The 21,050-nt window shown below is 44.7% G+C and overlaps 1 protein-coding gene across 1 annotated transcript; it reads left to right on the forward strand.

The window, feature by feature from the left end:
• The first annotated feature begins 8,645 nt into the window (after positions 1-8,645).
• On the forward strand, positions 8,646-12,219 carry LOC124700444 (serine carboxypeptidase-like 19). Its single transcript, XM_047232573.1, has 14 exons — positions 8,646-8,874; positions 8,962-9,107; positions 9,189-9,265; positions 9,356-9,478; positions 9,583-9,685; positions 10,112-10,149; positions 10,262-10,363; positions 10,455-10,535; positions 10,615-10,770; positions 10,898-10,969; positions 11,447-11,565; positions 11,663-11,776; positions 11,909-11,954; positions 12,043-12,219. Exons 1-14 carry the CDS (start codon positions 8,654-8,656, stop codon positions 12,124-12,126), a joined length of 1,482 nt encoding a protein of 493 aa, XP_047088529.1. The 5' UTR covers positions 8,646-8,653; the 3' UTR covers positions 12,127-12,219.
• The last annotated feature ends 8,831 nt before the right edge of the window (positions 12,220-21,050 follow it).

Consider the following 21,050-nt stretch of genomic DNA (forward strand, 5'->3'; position numbering starts at 1 on the left):
ATTCTGTTATGTGATCAATGTTGAGAGTGTCCACTAGTGAAAGTATAATCCCTAGGCCTTGTTCCTAAATACTGCTATCGCTGCTTGTTTACTGTTTTATTGCATCTTTACTTCCTGCAATATTACTACCATCAACTGCACGCCATCAAGCACTTTTCTGGCGCCATTACTACTGCTCATATTCATTCATACCACTTGTATTTTACTATCTCTTCGCCGAACTAGTGCACCTATTAGGTGTGTTGGGGACACAAGAGACTTCTTGCTTTGTGGTTTCAGGGTTGCTTGAGAGGGATATCTTTGACCTCTTCCTCCCTGAGTTCGATAAACCTTGGGTGATCCACTTAAGGGAAACTTGCTGCTGTTCTACAAACCTCTGCTCTTGGAGGCCCAACACTGTCTACAAGAATAGAAGCACCCGTAGACATCAAGCACTTTTCACGGCGCCGTTGCCGAGGAGGAAAGGTAAAAGGCACTCATACTCCGGTCCCGTGTAAAGTACCTTTACGGCGCCATTCACGTGAGTGTTCGAAGCTATTTCCTTTAGATCCTGCAATTGCATCTTTTTGTTTCTTGTTTACACTAGTTTGGCATAATGGACAACAATGAGCTTCTTATTCTATTTCCTGATTTAAGACATGGATGGTTTGATGCGAAAATTAAAAAACCCATGGAACATATTAGTATGAACACTTTGAATACCATTGTTGATAATGATATAGAAAGTTCTAAGCTTGGGGAAGCTGGTTTTCATGATCTTTTAGTCCCCCAAGCATTGAGGAGAAAATTTACTTTGATGATACTTTGCCTCCCATATATGATGATTATAATGATAGTAGTCTTTTGTTACCGCCTGTTATGGAGGATAAATTTGATTATGATTACAATATGTCTCCTATATTTGATGATGAGAATAATAATGATAGCTACTTTGTTGAATTTGCTCCCACTACAACTAATAAAATTGACTATGCTTATGTTGGGAGTAGTAATTATTTTATGCATGAGACTCATGATAAGAATGCTTTATGTGATAGTTATATTGTTGAGTTTGCTCATGATGCTACTGGATATTATTATGAGAGAGGAAAATATGGTTGTAGAAATTTTCATGTTACTAAAACACCTCTCTTTTTGCTTAAAATCTTGAAGCTGCACTTGTTTTATCTTTCTATGCTTGTTGCATTATGCTTCATGAACTTGTTTATTTACAAGATTCCTTTTCATAGGAAGTGGGTTAGACTTAAATGTGTTTTGAATTTGCTTCTTGATGCTCTCTTTTGTTTCAACTCTTATTTCTTGCGAGTGCATCATTAAAACTGCTGAGCCCATCTTAATGGCTATAAAGAAAGAACTTCTTGGGAGATAACCCATGTGTTTATTTTGCTACAGTACTTTTATTTTGTATTTGTGTCTTGGAAGTAGTTACTACTGTAGCAACCTCTCCTTATCTTAGTTTTATGCATTGTTGTGCCAAGTAAAGTCTTTGATAGTAAGGTTCATACTAGATTTGGATTACTGCGCAGAAACAGATTTCTTGTTGTCACGAATCTGGGCCTAATTCTCTGAGGGTAACTCACAAAATTCTGCTAATTTACGTGAGTGATCCTCAGATATGTACGCAACTTTCATTCAATTTGAGCATTTTCATCTGAACAAGTCTGGTGCCTCAATAAAATTCGTCTTTACGGACTGTTCTGTTTTGACAGATTCTGCCTTTTATTTCGCATTGCCTCTTTTGCTGTGTTGGATGGATTTCTTTGTTCCATTACCTTCCAGTAGTTTTGTGCAATATCCAGAAGTGTTAAGAATGATTGTGTCACCTCTGAACATGTGAATTTTTGATTATGCACTAACCCTCTAATGAGTTTGTTTCGAGTTTGGTGTGGAGGAAGTTTTCAAGGGCCAAGAGAGGAGGATGATATACTATGATCAAGAAGAGTGAAGAGTCTAAGCTTGGGGATGCCCCCGTGGTTCATCCCTGGATATTTTAAGAAGACTCAAGCATCTAAGCTTGGGGATGTCCTAGGGCATCCCCTTCTTCATCGACAACTTATCAGGTTTCTTCTCTTGAAACTATATTTTTATTCGGTCACATCTTATGTACTTTACTTGGAGCGTCTGTGTTCTTTTATTTTTGTTTTGTTATTTTCATTCTCTGAATAAATACATGCTTGTGTGGGAGAGAGACACGCTCCGCTGGTTCATATATGAACACATGTGTTCTTAGCTTTTAATGTTCATGGCGAAGGTTGAAACTGCTTCGTTAATTGTTATATGGTTGGAAACAGAAAATGCTACATGTAGTAATTCTAAAATGTCTTGGATAATGTGATACTTGGCAATTGTTGTGCTCATGTTTAAGCTCTTGCATCATATACTTTGCACCTATTAATGAAGAAATACATAGAGCTTTCTAAAATTTGGTTTGCATAATTGGTCTCTCTAAGGTCTAGATAATTTCTAGTAAAGAGTTTGAACAACAAGGAAGACGGTGTAGAGTCTTATAATGTTTACAATATGTCTTTTATGTGAGTTTTGCTGCACCGGTTCATCCTTGTGTTTGTTTCAAATAACCTTGCTAGCCTAAGCCTTGTATCGAGAGGGAATACTTCTCATGCATCCAAAATCCTTGAGCCAACCACTATGCCATTTGTGTTCACCATACCTACCTACTACATGGTATTTCTCCGCCATTCCAAAGTAAATTGCTTGAGTGCTACCTTTAAAATTTCTATCCTTTACCTTTGCAATATATAGCTCATGGGACAAATAGCTTAAAAACTATTGTGGTATTGAATATGTACTTATGCACTTTATCTCTTATTAAGTTGTTTGTTGTGCGATAACCATGTTTCGGGGACGCCATCAACTACTCTTTGTTGAATATCATGTGAGTTGCTATGCATGTCCGTCTTGTCCGAAGTAAGGGAGATTTACCACTCATTTAATGGTTAGAGCATGCATAATGTTAGAGAAGAACATTGGGCCGCTAACTAAAGCCATGATCCATGGTGGAAGTTTCAGTTTTGGACATATATCCTCAATCTCATATGAGAACATTAATTGTTGCTACATTCTTATGCATTAAAGAGGAGTCCATTATCTCGTTGTCTATGTTGTCCCGGTATGGATGTCTAAGTTGAGAATAATCAAAAGCGAGAAATCCAATGCGAGCTTTCTCCTTAGACCTTTGTACGAAGCGGCATAGAGGTACCCCTTTGTGACACTTGGTTAAAACATGTGTATTGCGATGATAATCCCGGTAATCCAAGCTAATTAGGACAAGGTGCGGGCACTATTAGTATACTATGCATGAGGCTTGCAACTTGTAAGATATAATTTACATGATACATATGCTTTATTACTACCGTTGACAAAATTGTTTCATGTTTTCAAAATAAAAGCTCTAGCACAAATATACCAATCGATGCTTTCCTCTTTGAAGGACCATTCTTTTACTTTTATGTTGAGTCAGTTCACCTATTTCTCTCCACCTCAAGAAGCAAACACTTGTGTGAACTGTGCATTGATTCCTACATACTTGCATATTGCACTTGTTATATTACTTTACATTGACAACTATCCATGAGATATACATGTTATAAGTTGAGAGCAACCGCTGAAACTTAATCTTCCTTTGTGTTGCTTCAATGCCTTTACTTTGAATTTATTGCTTTATGAGTTAACTCTTATGCAAGACTTATTGATGCTTGTCTTGAAAGTACTATTCATGAAAAGTCTTTGCTATATGATTCATTTGTTTACTCATGTCATTACCATTGTTTTGATCGCTGCATTCATTACATGTGTTTACAATAGTATGATCAAGGTTATGATGGCATGCACTCCAGAAGTTATCTTTGTTATCGTTTACCTGCTCGGGACGAGCAGAAACTAAGCTTGGGGATGCTGATACGTCTCCGACATATCGATAATTTATTATGTTCCATGCCACATTATTGATGATATCTACATGTTTTATGCATACTTTATGTCATATTTATGCGTTTTCCGGAACTAACCTATTGACGAGATGCCGAAGGGCCAGTTCTTTGTTCTGCTGTTTTTGGTTTCAGAAATCCTAGTAAGGAAATATTCTCGGAATTGGACGAAATCAACGCCCAGGGTCCTATTTTTCCACGAAGCTTCCAGAAGTCCAAAGGGGAAACGAAGTGGGGCCACGAGGTGGGGACACAGTAGGGCGGCGCGGCCCAAGCCCTGGCCACGCCGGCCTAGTGTGTGGGCCCACCAGGCCCCCTCCGAGGCTGCCCTTCCGCCTACTTATTTTCCCACGAAGCTTCCAGAACACCCGAGAGAGGCCAGAGGGGGGCCACAGGCCCACCAGATGACACCCTGGCGCGGCCAAGGGGGGGCCGCGCCCCCCTGTTGTGTCGTCGCCTCGTTGACCTTCCGAGTCCGCCTCTTCGCCTATATAAAGGTCCCTGACCTAAATCCTCGTACACGTTGGACGAAACCAGAGAAAACCTTCCAGAGCCGCCGCCATCGCGAAGCCAAGATCTGGGGGACAGGAGTCTCTGTTCCGGCACGCCGCCGGGAAGGGGAAGTGCCCCCGGAAGGCTCCTCCATCGACACCACCGCCATCTTCATCAACGCTGCTGTCTCCCATGAGGAGGGAGTAGTTCTCCATCGAGGCTCGGGGTTGTACCGGTAGCTATGTGGTTCATCTCTCTCCTATGTGCTTCAATACAATAATCTCATGAGCTGCCTTACATGATTGAGATTCATATGATGATGCTTGTAATCTAGATGTCATTATGCTAGTCAAGTGGATTTTACTTATGTGATCTCCAGGAGACTCCTTGTCCCACGTGTGTAAAGGTGACGGTGTGTGCACCGTGTGGGTCTCTTAGGCTATATTTCACAGAATACTTATTCACTATTATGAATGGCATAGTGAAGTGCTTATTTATATCTCTTTATGATTGCAATGTGTTTTGTATCACAATATATCTATGTGCTACTCTAGTGATGTTATTAAAGTAGTTTATTCCTCCTGCACGGTGTAATGGTGACAGTGTGTGCATCGTGTAGTACTTGGTGTAGGCTATGATTGTGATCTCTTGTAGATTATGAAGTTAACTATTGCTATGATAGTATTGATGTGATCTATTCCTCCTTTCGTAGTGTGAAGGTGACAAGTGTGCATGCTATGTTAGTACTTGGTTTGGTTATGTTGATCTGTCATGCACTCTAAGGTTATTTAAACACGAACATTGAATATTGTGGAGCTTGTTAACTCCGGCATTGAGGGTTCGTGTAATCCTACACTGATTAGTGGTGTTCATCATCCAACAAGAGGGTGTAGAGTCTAGCATCTATCTATTTATTCTGTTATGTGATCAATGTTGAGAGTGTCCACTAGTGAAAGTATAATCCCTAGGCCTTGTTCCTAAATATCGCTATCGTTGCTTGTTTACTTGTTTTACTGCATCTTTACTTCCTGCAATATTACTACCATCAACTGCACGCCAGCAAGCACTTTTCTGGCGCCATTACTACTGCTCATATTCATTCATACCACTTGTATTTTACTATCTCTTCGCCGAACTAGTGCACCTATTAGGTGTGTTGGGGACACAAAAGACTTCTTGCTTTGTGGTTGCAGGGTTGCTTGAGAGGGATATCTTTGACCTCTTCCTCCCTGAGTTCGATAAACCTTGGGTGATCCACTTAAGGGAAACTTGCTGCTGTTCTACAAACCTCTGCTCTTGGAGGCCCAACACTGTCTACAAGAATAGAACCACCCGTAGACATCAAACACCATTGATAAAATGGGTTCTATTGAACGTGAGTATGGAAATGATGTGGCATCCCTAAAGGATGAACTTGAAGAAGAACTAACCACCAAGGAAGCTCTTGAGGAGACCTTTGCTCTAGAATTGTCTAGAGAAAAGGAAAACCATGATAGAGCTCTTGAGGTGGCAAATGATTTAAAGCTAAAGAATGATAAGCTTGTGCTTGTTAATGCTAAATTCCTTAAGGATTTTGAGCAACTAAAAAATGGCTCTACGGTCATTGAGAGTGGTGCTGGTGGAGAAAGGAGGGTGGTGCGCCGCGTGGAGAAAGGAGGGTGGTGCGCCGCGTGGAGACGATGGTCAGGTCCGACGATGCCCAGGGCGCCTTGTCAAGATGCCGTGCCACCACAGATGAACTAAGAGGCTGCCTTTGTGTGCCGTGACGCGCAGGTCGCTGGTGCGCGGTGGATCCAGTTCCGGTGCGGGGTGATTGTGCCATGCCTGAGGGCGGATTGCACCATTATTGCCTGCGGCTCGACGTGTCGCCGAGGTTGCTCGGCCACGTAGGAGCGCGGAGGAGCAGGTGGTTTCCCTCGGGCTGCGCACTTCGGTGGTGGGCAGCGAGCTCGCGCGACGCCCGGCGTGTGCTGTCTGTGTGCTGCCTCGCATGCCGGAGATGGAAGAGGCTGAAGAGGCTTTGTCTAAGGCTCTCCTGGTGGTCATCGCTGGCGTGCCCCGGACCTTCACCACGAAGGAGGTCGCCATGGCCCTGAAGGACGTGCACAGCTTGGCACCGTGGAGTTTCTCCGTCCACTGTCATCGACCGGAGGATTTCCTAGTGTTCTTTGTCGCGCGGGAAGATCGGGACAGGGTGTTGGTGACGGCGTCCTGGCATGGCCGAGGTGGAGATCGAGGGTGTTCCGGCCAACGCCTGGAGCCTAGCCACGGCGGAGGTGGTCCTCGCGCCATTGGCGTGGGTTGAACGGCTCCACCTGCTAACACGGAGCCGTGCTGATATGGGCATCCTCCGCGTCACGGCATGGTGCCTTGACCCAGCAGCAATCCCCAGAGAGGTGGATTTGCACGTCGTCGAGCCCGACGACCCTCCATCGATGTCCGACATGGCGGCGCCGTTGCATGCCGTCGTCCCTACCCACATCAATACCTTGGTCTACCCACTGCTCGTTCATGTCACCAGGACGGTGGACTTCCGTCGGCCAACGCCGGACGGCGTTGCGGCTGGTGGTGGCGATGGTAGTAGGACGGCTGCCTTGCCGGTGCACCGACAATACCAGTACACACGCGGCATGCCAGATGTGTCTTAGTTCCGGTGACGGCGGCGCCGCTCCGTCGTCGAGCCTGGCTGGGGGCAGTGGTGGCGGGACCACGCGCACGCCGACGTCCGGCGCCATCGTCGGTGACCTTGACTAGGTTGCGTCGCGATAGACGGAGAAGAAGAAAGGACAGTACCGTGGGGGCCGCAAGATCAGGGCGCTGCGCGCTAAAGCAGTGGTGGCCGCCTAAAGCGCCGACAATGGAGACCAGGACGAAGTTGCTGACAGCGCTTCTCCTTCGGATGCTGCTGGCAGCGAGCCGTTGGAGGCCCAGGAGCTGGTCAAAAGCTGTGGCGCCATGGTCGGGGCTGCGCGTGAGGACGAACGGGCAGAGGAGCAGGTTCTTGCGCTGCACATGGGCGCAGAGTTGCCGGTGGGCTCCATGGTGGTCCTGCCGGCGGTCACTGTCGCTGCCCGCCAAAACCCCCAGCAGGGCGAGCTCCCTTCTGTCCAGGAGGATGGGCGCATGGAGGCGCCATCGCAGCGCGTGGTGGAGACGACGTCCACGTGATGGCGCCATGTTGGGATCCCCTGGCGGATCAAGTCCATCAATGGTGTGCTCCGAGCTGCAGGTGGAGCGGGATGCCAACCTTGCAGGCCTGGCCCGGACGGATGGGGTGGCCCATGCACAGGGGAGCGCACGGGAAGTGCCTCCGGTCCAAATTTCAAATCTGGAATTCCCATCGTTGCTCTCGGGTCAGTTGCTGCCTCCATAGAGGCGCTTGTTGATGTTGCTGCGGTTGAGTCCGAAGACGCGGACCTATCCCCTGTGTGATCCAGTTGGCCTCGTTCATTGCTGCCTCCACGGAGGCGCATGATGCTGTCTCGGACGAGTCCGATGGTGAACACGTGGATGAGGAGATCGTGCTGGAAACACCCCTAGTTTGTGCCTCCCACGTTGCGAGTCTGGCCCCTTCGCCACCTGCCACGGCTCCGACGGTGTGTCGCTTTGCTTCGCCACACGTGGTGTTCAGCAGAGCACGACAACCACCCATCCCTCGGCAGCAGGTTGGCGTGGCGAGACCCAGGACTCTTGGGGAGTTCTTCACAGCTGCGAAGTCACGCTCGGATGCTCTCTTGCAAACCCCGGCTGTCCGGCGTAGGCTTGTGGAGCTCAACTTCCAACCTCGCCACAGCTCGAGAATTGCAGGGCAACCTGGTGGCCTGAATGCGGAGATGAAGGCTGTACGGAACCTGATTCGCAAGCTCGGTCTTCTCTAAGGGGATGAGGCGCTGTCGGCGGCAGCCCTAGAAGCGTACCATAAGATGTACGAATTACCCCTGATGGAGACATGATTGAGACGATTGCAGAGTTCTACGGGTTGTCGCTCTCGACGATCAGAGACTGCTCCCCACCGATGCTCGGGATGACGGGTGGTCGCCTCATCAAGGCTTGACTGGTGGTCCACGGGTGTCCCTAGTCTGATATAACGCAGAAGACAATTAGTGAGTAGGTCAGTTGGTGAACCTTCCTTTTCGAAGAGAAGGTGATATATCAACCACTTCCACGTGACCATGCCTCCAATGCTTCCTACATGGCTACATTGCTACTCAGATCGGATGCCCAAATTAAGGCGCAGACGGAAGAAGCAAATTATGTCCTTCAGGCTTCTCCGGGCGCGTACCGCCGGGCATTGCCACTTCTTGCCGCTGCTCCTGCTGCATCTCGTCCCCGGCTTCCTGCTTCTGCTGTTCTTGCGCCCGGCCTCGGCGTCTGCGCCGACAGTCGTCACGCACCTGCCAGGATACGATGGGCCTCTGCCCTTCAACCTCGAAACAGGGTAAGCGCGCAGGAGTGCAGCAGCCCACAGCTAAGCTTCGCTCGTCGCAAATGGCGGCGTGACTCACGAAGCCGTCACGCGATGCAGGTACGTGGGCGTGGAGGAGGAGACCGGAACGGAGCTCTTCTACTACTTCGTCGAGTCGGAAAGGAGCCCCGGCACGGACCCCGTACTCCTGTGGCTGACTGGCGGGCCCCGCTGCTCCGTCATCATGGGCCTGGCCTTCGAGATCGGTTAGTCCTCATCAGATATTTCCTGATACATGATTCTCAAAAGAAATAATCTTGCTGCTGATATATACCCATGCGTCGTAGGTCCTCTAAGGTTTGTGCGGGCACCGTATAGTGGTGGTTTGCCGGAGTTGGTCTATAACCCACATTCATGGACCAAGGTGAGACTGATGCTCATCCATGACGACCGAAAATATTCGTCGTAATCAAAGTTCCTTCTGGTTCAGTTTATTACTGACGACGATTCTCAGATGGCAAACATCCTCTTGTTGGACTCTCCAGCTGGCTCAGGTTTCTCGTATGCGCGTGATCCCAAGGGCTACGATGTCGGAGACTACTCATCTTCTCTCCATGTCCAAAGATTTTTGAATAAGGTGACGAGAAGTCGATCGAGAAGCATTGTCCATTGTCCTGCCGTTTGAATTGAGAACACTGTGCGTTGATTTTTTGGCCGATGTGTGGATGGTTATATATGCAGTGGTTCACGGATCACCCGCAGTACCTTTCGAATCCTTTCTACCTTGCTGGAGATTCATATGCTGGAAAGGTGATTCCACTTATTGCACAAGACATTTCGGAAGGTATTAATTATCTCTTTGCAACACTGGACATGTATCTATGCACATTTCAGAAAGTAGTATGACATGTTCTAAGGAAACTTGAAAGAATCTCTCTTGGTGAAGTTCAGATTACAACCGTCGTGTGCAGAAACCCTTTAAATACCCCTCCTCAACCGACATTTCAAACTCTTCAGACAAATTCAGTTTGTTTTTACAGAAAATAAACTATATAAGGTCAGCTATGCAAACAGTTCAAGAAAAATCACTTTAGAAGTTGCTATCTCAAATTTTGTCTAAAGTTTTAGACTATTTTTGCGAGTAATCTGAAGCATTTAGGATTTAAGGGCGCTATTTTTAATGGGTTTGCGCATCAGAGTTGTAATATGAACTTCAGCAAGAGTCGAGCACGGTAATTTGGACTTTTCTCTTGATTTCACTTTGCTCCAGGAATTGAAATGGGGCAGCAGCCTATCATCAATCTAAAGGCAAGTTATTCTCTAGCTTTCAAACATTAAATACTTGCAACAGCAAAAGGATGGCAAACGGTGTTTGAGATCATGTATTTTACTCTTTTCCTGTTACTTCCATTATCTCCAGGGATATATGGTCGGCAACCCTATAACAGACCCGATGTTTGATGAAAATTTCAGAATTCCAAGTGCTCATGGCTTCGGTCTAATATCTGATCAAATATATGAGGTAATTTCACATTCACAAGCTTCGATAATAGAGGTGATATTTTGTAGTTTTTGTCGATGTGAGAAAATATAGCACGTTTCATGTCCCAAAGACTGCAAGGAAGAGTTGCAAAGGAGACTATGTAAACCCATCGAACAGAATGTGTGCTGAGGTTCTGCATACTATCAACAATGTAAGATTCATGTACTTCTTTACTGTTCCGAATGTCTGGTATTGCCAACATTTGCTAATTTACTGTTCTTCTACCGCAGCTCATTTCTGAAATTTCAATTGAGCACATCTTGTATGACAAATGTGACGTTGTTGTCACGCCAAATTCCGTAAATGATAATTCAAGAAGAAAGTTTTTGTTGGAAGATTATATCCAGATAAGCAAGCCACCTAGTCGACCTCCAGTAGATTGTTTTGTTAGTCTCTCTTTACCCCGACCCCTTGATTTTGAATTTTATAGATAAATTCTGCTGAATGTGACAAATATCATATGACGCTATTTTCATAGAAAAAACTTATCTGGATTTTCTTTCTAAACTACAGACATATGGCTACTACCTAGCTTACTTTTGGATGAACAACAACTTGACTAGAAATGCTCTTGGGATTAAGGAGGTAAATACAATGTGTTCTACATGAAGTTTATTTATTCACAAAGTATGATTCTAAAAGTAGCATTAGCTTCTTTAGCTCTAAAATCAGCCTTAGTGTGGTCAAATATTGTTGTTGAGAAGTAGTAAAATCTGAAGAGCACAATCAACTTTTGAACACTGAACTTTGCCTCGAATCTACTTTTGGTCCGACGTTTTAAAAAGCACAGTTCACTTTTGGAGCCTCCGCTGACTTCAAAGTGATTTGGGATGATGCGTTGTCCAATGAAACTTGTTTCACTTACATAGTTGCCTAAGTTTTGTTCCTTTTAGAGGGTTTTTAACTTTTAGGACCAAAATTTACCTTGGGAATTTGCCGAGCGTTCAAAAGGTAGCGAATCTTTCCACGAAGCTAAGTTGAGACCATGTAGGAGCGCTCTTTCATTTTTTTTCCAATCGAAATCATTTTGAACAGTATCCATTTAAATGAATTTGGCAACAGGGAACAGTCGGCGAGTGGATACAATGCAATGTAGGACTTCCCTACACATTTGAGATCCGGAGCAGCGTAGAGTACCATCTTAACCTCACCACGAGAGGTTATCGTGCACTTGTGTACAGGTAAAAGCAAGAATATGAGAGAACAAGTTTTCGTCGTCATCAGTTTGGTTCAAAATCTTATCCCACGTGCCGTAACTGCAAACTTGTGTGCGCGTAGTGGAGACCATGATCTCGAAGCACCATTTCTTGGCACGCATGCATGGATAAGATCCTTGAACTTGTCCATCGTTGATGACTGGAGAGCATGGCATCTCAATGGGCAGGCTGCAGGGTTAAGTCTTACTTTCTCCTTTTTCTCGTACTTCGGAGAGTAGAAAAAAGAACTTTAATTATGACATACAAAATGTGTGTTGGGGTTTTCTTCTTTTTTCTGACACTGGATGCATCATCTTCTCCGTTTCAGATTTACCATAAAATACGAGAACAATATGACATTTGCCACGGTGAAGGTGATATTGTTTTCATCTTGAAATCATGTCCCTGAATTCGGTAGGATAACTATAGCGTTATATGTGCTTCAATTTTCCGTTTGTGCAGGGTGCTGGTCATACTGCTCCAGAGTACCGGCCAGAAGAATGCTTTGCCATGGCACAAAGGTGGTTGGACAATGAGCCTCTCTGACGCCTTGATTTGACAACTTTATTTGTTTAATTGACTTTGGTCATTTTGTATGTGTGCTTCACTCCACGTGTAAAGATAAACTCAATAGCATTCTGTAAACTGAACTTTATTTTCCCTTCTAGAAATGTATTATGTGGGAAACCAAAACATCCATAAAGATCAGATATATCGGTATAACTGTGGATGTGAATTTTTTTAGGGTGATTGGCATTTTTAATAACCGTCAATTTGTCCCGATCTAACGGTGTTAATTAGATGGAACCAAACTAACGGAACCAAAATTGCGGGACCGGAACCTCAAATATATTTTACGAATATTATAAAAGACGGACATCCTTTTAAGCAGCCAAATCATCTGATGAGATTACAAATCTTAAAGCAACAAAAAATTAATCACATGTGCACACATCTCTCACCGATGCTGTCTATTTCATCATCTCCGTCTCTCATCTCTCACTTTTTGCATAACGACTGTCCCGGCAACGGAGGGGAGGGCATGGAGGGTCTCTCCCGGTGAGCCCCGGGATGGAGCCATGGAGGGGAGTTGGCCGCGTCGGAGGGGAGTGGAAGGAGACGGAGGGGAGGGGAAGACGACGGACCGATCTGTCCCGGCGACGGAGTGAAGCTGCTGAGGAGGCGTCCACGGAGGGCCTCTCCTGGCGATCTCCGCGACGGAGAGCAGGGACTACGGAGGGACTCGCGGGGTGGAGGGGGCGTCGACGGAGGGAAGCGGCGGAGGCGCCCGGCAAGGGGAGGAACGGCGGTTGCAGCGTCTGACATGGCCGGCGAGGGGAGGAAAGGTGGCGGCGGTGGCTGAGTTTCTGACGCCGAAGCTAGGCGAGGAAGGAGGAGTGGGCGGCGGCCGCGGCGGCTCAACTTCACATATCATGTAAGTATGTCCTCTTCTCTCGCTGAAGCTCTTCCTGGCTAGCACGCTGTACTGCTACCGCGTCCGCTTGCAATAGGCGATGGCGCTCTAGTGCTGTTAATTAGTTTTCTTCTATTCTCAATTTTTTTTAGCTTTTCTTCTTGAATTGATCATAATCACATGTTTATGTGTTACACGTGCTGTCAAGGATTGTGTTGAGCTAACAAATCAAATTACATCATAATTTGGAAGATCCAATTCCTGAAAGTATTTTCGAATTGACGTTCTCCAATGGCAAATTCAAAACCATTCTAACAGTAGAAACTAACTACCAATGTCGAGCCACATTTACTGAAACTGATGATACTACAGACATAAGACAGTTAGCTTTGACAGGAAAATTCATGGGCAATACGCCACATAGTTATTTTCATCTTGCTTGGGGCTTTAACACTCCACATTTGTTTTCAATATTTTTCTCCAAAAACTGAATCTGACGACATCCCACACCGAGTCCTGCTTCGGAAAACAGCAAAGGATTAGTTACACGCCAAGTCAAGTTGTAGGCAGACTTCACCATGAAAACACCAAACTTGTTATGAGGCCAAGGTGCAAAATCATCCAAATCACTTTAGCTAAAGGAACCTGTAAGATCATCTGTGATTGCAGCAAATAGCTTACTATGCTTATATCAATTAGCTCGACATCGTATCTGCCTGTAGGCACTTAGAACCTGTAGGTGGGTAACTTAACTTGACACAGTATTTAGAACTAGGGTTGCATGGTTTTGTCATAAGCCCGTATGGTGAAACAATAACAATGCCTTGTAATGAAGTTGGAACTTGTACATTTGGCGCTTGTGAATTGTGATATAGTCAACCTTTATTTAGGATAACTGCGGTACCAATCTTACTGATAATATGAGAACCTTTGAGCAACTTGAAACTTATTGGAAGCTTAAAAATAATAGCTGACGGTCACGAGGATTTTGTAAGCTATAACAGTTGCTTAGAAGTAGTAGCGCTCAAATAATAAGTGAAAACAACTGAAAATTGAAGAAAATGCTAAGAAAATGCCGGAAGGATTGGTCATCCTCTTAAATCAAGAGGATGTAGATGAAATGGTGAGAGCCCATCAAGATACAAAAAAGTGTGATTTCTACCTTGTGACAAATCATCGTTTTCCAGATGATGGTTACATCAAACAAGTGACAAGGTAGGTTATATTGCCAATCTTGAACGTTTTGTATCTTGTATTTTGGCATGCATTACTTGTACATTAATTTCAATACTTTACTATGCTATTGGCCAGGATGGTGATGATGGGTGGAACGATGATGCCCCTTTTGGTGCCTACCTTGATGTCGGCCAAAGTGGCAAGGATGACGATGATGGTTGGAATGATGATGCCCCTTTTGGTGCCTACCTCGATGTCGGCCAGAGTGGCAAGGACGAAGATATTTCATTGCCATGAACGAATATTATGTGTGTTTTTTCTTTTAGAATTATAGTGTGCTTGCCATGAACGAATACAGGTTGTTGTCGACGATTATGTGTTCTTTTAGTTGTGCTAGGTCGGTCTTAGTTTATAAATGAATTACTACGCCAAAGCAGTCCAGCAGACAATAAGTGACAACTGACTTGCAAATTGAAGGCATAAGTCATTTTTGTTAGTTTGGAATTTCTTGTAGAATTGAAGGCATAATGCCTAGTAATTGGCAAGCCTCAATCTAATATTTTCTTTGAGAATGGACTGGAGATATTCGTTCTCTATTTTGTTGTCTCGCGCCACTTCAAGAAAAATAAGAACAATAAACAACACTCTTGGTACTAATGTGATTCCACAGTTTCAGAAAACAGTCAAGCATGTCACCGAGTTGTGCTAAAAATGTAGAGTACTTTTCAATACATTGTAAATGCTAACCCAAGAGCACTTTTCAGTATCGATAAGCTGCCAGTAGTACTAGCCAAGAGCACCATCCCTTGCAAAAACCAAAGATACATCACAGATACCGGTAAACAAATGTGGCACAGTGCATTTAACGGGGGAGTTACAGAAAATTACAGTCACACGTGGAGAAAACAAACAGATCAAATTAGTTCTTGTACAAAATAGTCAACTGAGGACTGCTCAGAGGTGGCAGCACCTGATGGTCTCCATTTTTTACAGGGACCCAAACTTACACAGGGAGGACAAACGGTCAGACCAATCACTACCATCAGTAATAGAAACATCACCAGGTGCCTCCAAATTCACAGGAGGCGATGAAGGTGAGATGTGCATCAACTGCTGCCCAGGTTAAACACTGAAATACGATGAGATACTGTCACCAAGCAAGGACCAGAGACGAGAGCTCCGTGAAACTGTCAAAGCCATCAAACGTCGAGGCATGAGCGGGTCCATGTCCGAGAATCGACAGCAAAACCCCACCTCGGTGGTCCAGGTCTCCTGTGATCTTAGAGTTTTAGTCTACTATATTGCAACTTGAGAACGACTCGATGGAAATTGGCAGGGGCATTGAGAAACATACCTGGTTTTTATCTGCTCTCTATTGTTGTTGACAGTACGTGCAACAGTACGCTGACGCTAGAGTTTAGCTCGCTGAATCTGCACCTCGCCACTGCCACCTCTCAAGCCCAAAGCTAGCTACAGGACCTAAAGCTACCTAATCAATTTAGCTTCGAGATTCTAAATAAAGAAAACTATGATAGAGAGAATACCGATAGAGCAAATTACTCATGTGTTCCAACATGCAGCGGGCTGCCGGATTTAGAAGTTATGTGTTCTTTCTACAGTCTTCAGTTACCAACCACACTACTAGGGAGTAGTTTCAGCAAAATAAACGAACTGACAATGTGCTTAAAAATATGACAGTACCCAGCGACACTCCGGCCGATCCCTTCGACAGAGGGGACGTGTCCGTGACTCTCCCGGCGATCCCCGTGACGGAGGGGAGGGGGGCTGCAACGGAGAGGGTGGCTGCGGCTGGCGGCTGCAACGGAGGGAGGGGCGATGGTGGATAGGGGCTGCGATGGAGGGAGGGGAGGCGGCGGCGTCTGGCGGCTGCGATGATGAGAGGGGGCGGCCACGGCGGCTGGCGGCTGCGATGGAGGAGAGGAGGCGTCCGCGGCGGCAGGCGGCTGCAATTGAGGAGAGGGGGCTAAGACGGGGGAGGGCGCCGGCGTCGGCGTTGATGGCGTGGCGGCGGGCACTCCTGGGAAGAAAAGGCCAGGACGAGTGTTATGTGACTTGATGAGATCTTTTTTTCTGATTATGATTTGATGATTTGACTTTCAGAACGTCCATTCTAAATTATTATAGTATTATAGAAGTTACACATCGATTTAATCAACGGTTACAAAAAAATCATATTAAACGGAACCTAGATTTAATTAGACGGAACCTCGGTTCCATGCCAATCACCCTAAAAGAGCTCGAATTTGATATACAAATTGTAGCCTTGAACTGGCACAGTGGCACGGGAGCTAGCGTGCATGCAAGAGCTGTTTATTTTCTTTGGACATGGTGATTTTGCTCCTGGTGCTCCCTTTATTTAAAATGTGTTTTAAACATATTCAAAGTTGTCAAAAAAAATCAAAACAAAATATTGCGCATACATCTCCACATCATACGTCTTCACGAAGTCGTTTCAGGAAAAACTGAATTTTTATGTGGCTAGTTCTAAAAAAGATAAAATCTCATGCTAAAATAAGGCTTTTTACTAGGAATTTTTTTTTTGCACAGGCCACATTTTACTATGGAACTGTAAGCGGGAAGATAGAATATGGAGATATACTGCCTAAAAATTTTCTCCAAATATTTTAGTATTATTTTTAGGCAAAGGGAGCATATGCACCTGGGATCAAAAGTACATTTCCGGATCTCATATACTGTCAACACCCGGATTTTTAAGTCCAGATGCCTATTATGCCGTACATCGCAATCCCAGGAATATTGTTGTTGCGAGACATAATAGTTGAATATCATAGAGTCATCATTTATTACAACACATAATCGTCTTACAAAGGTAGATCACATGATCCAATATTACAATAGTAGTTGATCTATCGATCAACGAACATCACAAATAGCGGAAGCGAAGTAGTAGTGGCTATCTAATCCACAGGCCAACGCTTGACGTCGGGAGTAGTCCTAGTTGTCGTAGACGTCCCGCTGTCCATCTTCCTCGTACTCGCTGTTCACCTTCATAGTCCGGCCCTTTGAATAGCCAGGGACAAAGCCATGAGTACTTTTAAAGTACTCGCAAACTAATACTAGTGTAAGCACCATCAATTATAGTAAGGGGATACTAAGCTCTAGGTTTATTTGCATAAAGCCAAGTTTATTTCCTAAACATTTAGTAAAGATGCTTGAATCACTAGACTAACTTAAGTGGGAACATTAGTGTCATTCCCACAACTCTGTTGTGATTCAATTCAAAATTCACCATTCACCTTTCAAATTCAATTCACAAATCATATGTCACCTTTTTCGAAAATGGTCTGATGACGGAACAGTATGGCCTTTCCAACCGTCCATAACCGTGGACACGGCTATTCGAATAGTTCTACACTCTGCAGAGGTCGTACACTTGTGCCACAACATTTGCAATAATCCGTCAGGGTTAACTGGCCCTGATTTATCATACTCCGTATGCGGACTACCAACCATAACCTTTCACTTACATACTCTAGTATAGGCACCTCTCCCCATGAGCTTGGCCTCCCAGTGAAGACAGACTGTCAGCCTGGGAACTGCACAGGGCTTGGGCCGGACATTCACCTCATTCACGTCATATCACATCACTTCTTTTGTTGTAGAGGCAGCTTTCGGCCTAACCCCGATGACGCTTGTTTAGAGGGAATCCATACTAAAGCACATAAATTTCTAGTTAAGCCCTTACCCATGTTGGGTATTGTGGGGGTACTTTCAAAATTGGAATGGTATCGCATCCGAACCCAACCATCAGTTTTTGTAAACTTCACCAAGTCATTCACAAGTCATATTCACCTTCAAAATCTTTCCATAGAATGAATCATCATTCCAAGGTTTTCAAAGTCATTTCATTTCACCTCTTCCCATCTAGAGTAGTCAATTTTATTTGTTTAACACTAGCAACTAGTCATGAGGGGTGCTAACTAGCTTGTCTTGCTCTTAGGCTAACTTTGATGCTCTTGTTCTACTCTATATCTAAACCAAGTGAATCATGAATCAAAAAGTAAACTTTGATAAACAAAATTTAGTAAAGCTTGTAGAGTAAAACTTGGGATAGGAGCATTAAGCATAAAGTAAAAGTAATGGTGCCTTGCTCTTGTAGAGCTTTGCATTATTCTAGTGGCATTGGTAATAGCTTGCATTAGTCTAGCTTGCCTTGATTGGGGATGTGATCAAAGTTCTCTTGCTCTTCCTCTTGGTAGAATACCTCCTCCTCCTGATAGTCTCCTGTACTAGCGTCTATAAACGAATACGAGGATACAATCACCAAACAACACTTAAGTAATCTTAGTTAGCCTTAATGGCTCACCCAAATGATCTAGCATCACTATTTAACATTTATCCAAAAATTATTCTAGGGTTTCCTTATTTAATATTAGGAAAATAATTTCCTCTCATTAAAAATTGGAATTAGGGTTTCTCTTTGGTTTGGGAGAAATAATTTCCTCTCATTGAATTCTTCTTAAGATTTAATCTTCTCAAATAACCAGGGATGATCCCATGTTGACCAAGGTCAACACTTCACACTTATTATTTGAGAGAAAATATTTAAATGAGATTCATCATCTCATGTGATTTAAATAACCATGGCAATATTAAATACTAATTTGATTTAAATTCTACAAGTGAGCAAGTATGAACCTATGCAGTACAGGTCATCATATTACTTCATATCACTTGAGAAAGGATTTTAAATGAGGTGCTATACCTCATAGATTTAAATTCCTAAAATTTGGATATAGTTAAGATGGTCTAGTATTGGCTACATAGCCAATATTTTGATTCTAGCCCATGATCATGTACAGAAACTATATCATATTTTTACATAGTAAATTAGGGTTTGTTAAATGTGAATTATTGAAATTGGATTCACTTCGAAATTCAAAATGGTTGATTTTTAAGATTTATTTGAATACTGAAAAGTATCTGTTTTGTTATTTTTGCTATTCAAAAACTACACAAGGTATGGGGTTGAGACCAGTGAGGTTAGTTAGAAAATTTCATAAGCTTTCTATAGCATTTTGAATTACCAGATTTTGGATTTGTAGATTTAAAACTATTCAATTTATAGCACTGCATCAGTATTGAAATTTGCTGAAACGAATTAATTCTAAATTGAATTAACAGGCTTAGGCGGGAAAGGAAATGGGCCAGAATGGTTTAAACTGCAAAACTGGCCCAGCCCAGTAACGTTTCACAGCCGCGGGCCAGCTGACATGGTGGGGTCTACACGTCAGCGATACATTACAGCCGAATCGGTATGCTCTAACCTGGACCGCGCGATTAGAAGTGGATCCGACGGTCGACCGTCGTCATCGTCGACGGGGGAGGAGGGTTTGCTGAGACGGCGAGGTAGGGGGTCGGCGGCGTGACGGAGCTCCGGCGAGGGGCGGCGAGGGTCGCAGGTGAACGAGGAGTCGACGGCGAGGTCAGCAGTAGTTGGGGGAGGGCTTGAGGTAGACGGAATCGACGGCGGTGAGGAGCTACTGTGGCGGCGGACTTCGGCCAAATTCCGACGAGCTAGTGTCTAATTGAGGATGGGAGGTGGTCGAGGATGATCAGAAGGAAGAGGTGAAGCGAATGGTGTGAAGAATTCGTCCAGGGAGTGCTTGCTTTTATAGGGGGTCGAGGTGCTGCGGGTGCCCGTGGGAGGTCGTCCATGGCGCCGGCGTCTGGAGCGGCGAAGGGGCAATCTAGGGGGCGCGTTGTGTAGGCGACGGCTAGGCGGAGCTAGCGCGCGTGAAGGGACGGCAGAGGAAGGACGGGGGCGTGCTGGCGTCGCTCGAGTGCTCACAGTACGGGCGCGGCAGAACTTTGATCATGGCGACGGCTAGGGTGCACGCGTGGGCATTCGAGCATGTCTAGGGTGTAGCTGGTGGTGCGGTGATCACGCGTGCAAAGTGAGAGATGGAGAGGAGGGCTGAGGCGACCGTGCGACGGTGTGTCCTGGCGCGTCCAGGGTGGTGCTGGTGCACGCTCACCGCGTGCCTGGCACGTTTCTGGCGCGTTCGGGGCGTGCGCGTTCTGGTCAGTGTGGTGCTCTCCTTTGCTCAGGGCTGGTACTGGCGTGTGTGATAGGGTGTGGGGATGCTTGCTGACAAGGTGAGGCTGGCCAGAGAGGGGTGGAGAGATTGAGTGCATGTGTGTGTCCTTCATGGCCGGCATGGGGTTTTTGTGATCATGCCATTGCTTTAGTCGACCAAACCAGTACATGGCTTGATGCAGGGGAGGTACAGGAGCAGCAATGATCAAGGATCAAAGTGGTTTAGGCTAAGAACCAGAGGATAATAGCATGTATTGGAATTCTGGAACAATGCCTGCCATGTGTTTGTGAAAATGGCCGCATGAAACTTTTTGTGGAATTTTGCAATTCTTTTTGTTGGAGCTTACTTATATAATTTATGTGATGGAAAGGTGGTGGTGGTGTTCATTTTGGTGAGGTTTTGCAACAATTCAAAAAAGTGGGTCATCTTCACATAGTTTCAAAGTCTCCACTTGTCAAAACTATTCTGGTCCACCTAGTCAACATTAGCATGTGTGGTCAACATGAAAGTTGTTCACCTTGACATGGTCTTGGATGACATGGCTTTGGTTGACCAAGTTTAGTTTAAGAATAGATAAAACCAGAGGGGTAAAGTAGTGAAGAAAATATTTTGGTGACATATGACCATTATCATATGTGTGTGAATTTTGAATTTTCCTTTGATTTGAATCTGGTTTCTTTTATGCATTTGTGTTTGTTTTTGTTATATATGAGTTTTAGAATCCATAGGGCAAGCAATGGTGGCCTCATATGAAGATTTGTAAAATTGCCCTTAGTGTATGTGAGAGAAATGGGGAT

This window comes from Lolium rigidum, chromosome 3 (genome assembly GCF_022539505.1).
Source record: "Lolium rigidum isolate FL_2022 chromosome 3, APGP_CSIRO_Lrig_0.1, whole genome shotgun sequence".
Lineage (NCBI taxonomy): Eukaryota > Viridiplantae > Streptophyta > Magnoliopsida > Poales > Poaceae > Lolium > Lolium rigidum.